The 6,227-nt window shown below is 38.3% G+C and overlaps 1 protein-coding gene across 1 annotated transcript; it reads left to right on the top strand.

The window, feature by feature from the left end:
• The first annotated feature begins 2,797 nt into the window (after positions 1-2,797).
• LOC106343531 lies at positions 2,798-4,378 on the top strand. Its single transcript, XM_013782766.1, has 2 exons — positions 2,798-3,118; positions 3,502-4,378. The coding sequence occupies exon 2, from the start codon at positions 3,544-3,546 to the stop codon at positions 4,318-4,320; it is 777 nt and encodes a 258-aa protein (XP_013638220.1). The 5' UTR covers positions 2,798-3,118; positions 3,502-3,543; the 3' UTR covers positions 4,321-4,378.
• Positions 4,379-6,227: the final 1,849 nt, after the last annotated feature.

The following is a 6,227-nucleotide window of genomic DNA, read 5'->3' as shown; positions in this document are numbered from 1 at the left end:
AGGCAAGATCGAAACTTTTTTTTAAAGAGAGAGGTTGGAGAGAAAAGTTTTAGAGAGAGAGAGTCACGTATGTTATTCATGTTGTTCTTTTCTTTCATGCCTCATATTTGTAGATTTGTCATCTAACACCTAATTTGAATCGTATAAAAATCAAAAAAAAAAAAATAGATGTCACCGATTTGTAACATTTGTTACCCGAATATGACATTATAATCTAAATGCAACTCTTATCTCTAGAGTTGATTACTCTTTAGGACACATTTTGAGTTTCTCTTACATTCATAGACACTTTCCACTTGTGACACACTTTTTGTGGGGTCTACTGGATTTTTAGACAACTATACCCTTAAAGGAAAGATAATGTTAGTTTTTTTTTCTTATTGTACTTCATGATTTAATTTTCTTTTATCTCAAAATCTAAAATATATTAAATAAAACTAATTGTCATAATAAATTATATATAAAATTATCTATTTTTTTAAGATCCATTTCAATATATGTAGGTTAACTTGTTAACAAAATTAATTGTGGACATGGATTCCAACGCGTGGATAGTAGAGTTATACACTAGTTGTGGACATGGACACCTTAACACGATAATAGAGTTATACAATAGTTTTGGACATGGACACCTTAAAAGTATCAACCAACAACTTTTATGTTAAAATATTCATGTCCACAACTAGTATATAACTCTACCATCCACGCTTTGGTATCCACGTCTACACTTAATTTTGTTTACACGTTAAAATATATATATATATATATATATATCAAAATGGATCTTAAAAGATAGAGAATTTTATGTATAATTTATTATAACAATTATTTTTATTTAATATATTTTAGAATTTGAGATAAAAGTAAATGAAAACATAAAGTGAAATAAGAAGAGAAAAGAGATTCATGTGATGAGAAAAAATAGTTTTTATATTAAAACCATAAAGACAATAAGAGAATGAATAAAGTCTAGGATCATAAGAGTCTTTTTGAAATGAGAAAGTGCGTCTCAAACTCTAAGTGTCCTATAGTGTAATTGAAAAGTGAGAAAGTATCTCTAGGTGTAAAAAACTCATAAAACAGAGACGTGTTAATAACATAATTATAAACAGGTTGGCCAAGGAAGCCAGTTTTGTTAAACGTGCACCCTAAAAAAGAGAAAACGATAATAATTTACATAATATTAGGGTTTGGCTCATTCTACGGGCAGATTAGTAACTGAAAAATGTATAATATATCAAAAACTTTATTGAATGTTTCAAAAATTTTTATTTAATTTAAATTGTAAGTAATTTTAAAGTGTAATACCAAAAATTACAATTATGCGGTATTCAATGTTTTAATATTAAAATTATACATTTGTATATATCATCTATTTTGATAACTCTAATATTTTGGTTGAAATTTGTGTTGGATAAGCTTGAGTTGCAAGTTTCCTTTTTCTTATTAAAAATTATGATTATTTATAATTTCTCTTCACGGTCACACGGAGCTGCAATGAAACAAGTTCTAAGGTACCTTCGAGGCACCATCTCTCTCGGTTTGCGATATGAATGAGGTAAAGGTACCGGTCTGTTAGGTTACAGCGATAGTTCGTGTAACGTAGACGTTGACGATGGTAAAGGCACAACCGGACATATTTTCTACCTTGGCAAGAGTCCTATAACTTGGAGTTCTACAGAGCAAGAGCTGGTAGCTCTTTCTTCATGTGAATCAGAATTTATGGCTGCAACAGAAGCTGTTAAACAAGCTATTTGGTTACAAGAATTACTAAGTGAAGCTATTGGAAAATCAAGTGAACGAGTGGTCATCAAGGTTGATAACAAGTCAGCAATTTCATTGTCAAAGAATCCGGTGTTTCATGGACGAAGCAAGCATATTCATAGGAGATTTCATTTCATAAGAGAGTGCGTCGAAAATGAGTTGGTTGAAGTTGAACATATTCCGAGAAGTGAACAAAAGGTTGATATCCTCACCAAATCACTTGGTCGAAATAAGTTTAAGGAGATGCGTGAACTTATTGGAGTTCAAAGTGTGTGTGAAGACAAGCTCAAGCTTAAGGGGGAGAATGTTGGATAAGCTTGAGTTGCAAGTTTCCTTTTCCTTATTTAAAGTTATGATTATCTATAAAGATTAGGATATTATGTTTGTGATAATACTATGAGGATTAGGAGATATCTAAGTCCTATACATAGTAATGCATATTGTGATGCATAAGTGTGTGAGTTTGTGATGTTGATATTGAACTTGGTGATTGAATAATAAGAGAAGGACTTCTTATTCATATTGTGATTCTATAATTTTGGTTATATTTTTATCATACTTTTTTCCGTCAATGTTTTGAATATATATATGTTTTGTTAAAAACTTAAAATGCTGAAACAACCACACATTGTAAATTAATTCTTTTTTACTTTCAGCGATTCTAACGTGCTTGGTTTTTTGAAAAGCATATACTGGTGCGAGAAGTCATCTGTTGAAAGCATAACAGAAAGTCTTACAGAAGCCGATGATTCATGTATGAAAAAGCTGTTGTGCAGATTTATATTGTTTGTTTTTTCTTTTAAAACCAACCACAAACAGAAAAGATGGTATCACAATGTTTATTGATATGTTTTACCAATGATATATATATATATATATATATATATATATATATATTCATATTTTTATTTCCTGAATTTATAATTATTTATTTTTAAAACTCTGTTATTGCATTTTCTAAGAAAAAAACTCTGTTTAACTTAGTTTCGCTGCCAATTTATTTTAATTTGATTAAAATTTTGTTTACTGCATCATCGTTTATTGTCTTTTAATTACCATTTTGTAGAGGCAAAAACTCTCTCTCTAAAAGAAAGCGACGGCGATGGCGATTATCTAGGGTTCGATGAGGTTACGGATTGGGATCCGGGGATCTTCGGATTAACAGGGAGTCGCCGAGATCTCTATCACTATGATACGAGTGGGGCGATGGGGAGTATCAATGGAGAAGGGCGTCTAGGGATTTTCGGGGGAGACAAGGAGATCAGAGGGATGATGGTGGATCGAAGAATCTGGATTCTTTCCCGATCTGGGGTGGAGATTGGGTTGTCGGCAAATCAATTATCAGATTTGGGTGGTATGCGTATCACCAATCGTAAAACAAGATTCTTCTCTGGTCATTCGGTGGATTGGAATATTAATTCATGGGATTGTTTTGATAAAGTTTTGGAAATAGGGATCTGGTTGGGGAAGGTTGAGGAAATATTTAAGCTTTTGGAGATTTTATTTCAGATTTTTATTAAGATGGTTACGAGGGGATTGGGGATTATAGTGATCCTGGAAATCATTTGGAACAGATTTGGTATTAATGGATTTGATTGGGAGAATATTTTTTGCTGGAGTGGTTTTGGCTATAAAAGGAGATTGATGGTGTTCCGTTGTTTCACAGTCTCGACTTGATTTACATATAACTCCATTATTCTCACTTTGAGGCTTTTGGTTATTTTTTCAATGACTCAGGGTCAGCTAGTAGGAAAGGGGGGAGATGCGAAGAATGGCGAGATGGCTCGGAAGCGGTTAAAGATTTCTGTACCTCACTTTGATAACTCGGACCTGATCAAAAGCTATGCTTTGACATTGGTGGGGAGATGCATGAATCCGGAGAAGCAAAAGGTTGATGCACTTCTGGTAATGTTACCTAAGATCTGGAAGGTGGAAGAGAGGGTAACGGGTGCTGATTTGGGAATGGGGAAGTTCCAGTTCCACTTTGAGAGAGAGGAAGACATTGAAGCGGTTCTGGAGATGCAGCCGTATCATTTTGATTACTGGATGCTTTCGTTGGCAAGATGGCAACCACGTATGCCTAGAAACTTTCCCTCTGAGATTCCTTTTTGGATCAAAGTGGAGGGACTCCCGCTGGAGTTCTGGTCTACAGCAACATTCCAGAGCATAGGGGATGCTATTGGAGAGACAACGGACGTGGATTTGGACTTTGGCAAGATGAGGGTTGTGATTGATGGTGCTAAGGAACTGTGCTTTGAAACAACGGTTGACTTCAAAGGCGGTGAGTTCTATGAGGAGGAGGAGGCGCCGGTTCTTCTCAAATACGACAAGTTGTTTGGGTTTTGCAAGCTACGTTTCAAGCTGTGTCACGACGAGGACCAGTGCCCGTTGAATCCGAATCCTCCAAAGAAACAAGAAACTAAGGACGGAACAGAAGGAAAAACGGAGGATCGAGCAAGGAGTTATAAGGGAGTGGTGATCAATGGGGAAGCAGGCAATCAAGAGGCTTTCAAGGATCAGAGAGTTTACTATGGCAAAGGTAAAGGAAAAATGTAGGAGGAGCCGGAGTCTAAGTGGGTCAAGGTTCCGGAAAGAGGAAGTAAGAGGCCCCATCCTATCGTGCCACCAACAGAGGAGAGGAAGAAAGATCACGGTTGCGTAATACCCGTTGGGAACAACCAAGATGATAGACACAGGTATCAACGGGGCGCAAGAAGCGCACGAAATCTCATAGATAGGGAACGTGAGGAGCCAAAGGAAGAGGGCGAGATTGGGGTCACAGAGAGGGCGCCGAGGAATCTGCATAAGGTGGAGAAACCTCAGCTGGCATTACCGGAATCCAATGGTGTCAAGCTTGCGATGAGTGGAGCAAGGGCTACCGCTATGGATTTGGAGGGGGATATAGGAGATAGTACGGAGATAGAGAGCTCGGTGAATGGCTTAGAACAGGCTATGGACCTAGTTGGAAATGGAATTGCTGTTGGAGACAATGTGACTTTGAAGCCTGATGAATCAGTGGTGATTGAGGAACGCAAAGAGGAACTCGCGGAGGGAGTTGATGATTTCCAATCTCTTACGGATGAGGAAACAGTTAAGACTGATGAGGATATGAGAGGTGTAGCAGAGGGGGAGGAGGAACTGGGTGGGAATGGGAACCAAGATGTCCAAGCGGGAGGGGAGGAGAAGAAGAAGGGAGTTCGTAAGATCTTGTTTAAGAAGCCGCCAGGGATAGCAGTAGGAACCTCTAAGATGCGGCTTGTTCAGGCTGTGCTCTCCCCGCGTAAGAATGGTGCTTCTAAGTCAAGCAAGCGTCAGGGAGGAGGAGGAGAGGGATCAAAGCAAGCTGAGGACAAGGGTCCATTAAACCCAAAGAACTCTGGCAAAACCGGGATAATTAGTTTATGGATAGTACAATAAAAGATGTATTTCAGTGGGGATTGGGAGTCTTTTTTTTATGTGTTAAAAAATAGCTCAGTGAGCATTTATTTGTGTTTGGGTTTGGGGTCTTTCTGGTTTTATTTTGGTACTGCAGTGTATGCAGCTCTTGGTTATTATTTTCAATGGAATAAACCTAAAATTGGTTATGCTTTTTGTTTTTATATTGGAATATGGGATATAGGGATTGGGGAGCTCTTGGTGATGCAGTGGTTTACGTTGAGAAATAAGGAGAAGCGATGTAGGCTGGGATTACATCGGATCAGTCAGCGCTTCTTCAGGCATAATGGAGTGTGTGGGTATCAGGTCTGGTCATTGGTCTCATCAAACCATGGGCAGACTACACGGTTACTATACAGGAGGGGTTTTGGCAATTTGGCAAGTGAGGTTCTAAGTAAAATTGTAACGCCCCAAAACCTAAGTCCACAAAGATTTTAAGGAAATGCCCGTTCTGCAGTCCATCTTGATTAAAATTCCTAGGGTTTCCTTGCCTCTCCTATAAATACAAAGCCTCCACCCCTTAGATTTCCATCAGAAAGATTAGAAGTGAAGCCCTGCAGAGAATCCCCGAAGATCGGAAGCCTTAGCCGTCGACCCTTTCTCTCTCTTCTGCGTCGCCTTTCTCCTCTTTCTCCCTCTTTCCCGCGCCGTCTCACTCCCTTCTCTCTCTTCGCCGCGCCTCCTTATCTCCTCTCTCTCCTCGCCGCGAGCAGCGGCGAGTGGTGGTGGTGGTCGTGTGGCGTCTCGGATCTCAACTCTCACTTCTCTCGCCTCTCATCTCAGATCCAGATCTATGCTAAGGTGAGGTGTTCTACCCAGATCTCTTTCATGTTCTTCTATATTGTTGAATGTGGATCTACGATTGATTAGATCCTGGTTGTGGTTAGGTTGATAGACCATATTGCTTTAGAACCCTCATACTGATTTAAGATTCTAAATAAACTGGTGTGTTGATGATTGATTGATTGTTTGATTGGTTGAAGATCTGTGGTTGTGATTGAGAGCTAGGATGGTTAGAAAGAAATGAA

Source organism: Brassica oleracea, chromosome C5 (genome assembly GCF_000695525.1).
Source record: "Brassica oleracea var. oleracea cultivar TO1000 chromosome C5, BOL, whole genome shotgun sequence".
In the NCBI taxonomy this organism is placed as follows: domain Eukaryota; kingdom Viridiplantae; phylum Streptophyta; class Magnoliopsida; order Brassicales; family Brassicaceae; genus Brassica; species Brassica oleracea.
Note: the sequence above shows the minus strand (reverse complement) of the source record. Positions and strands in the feature narration are given on the sequence as shown.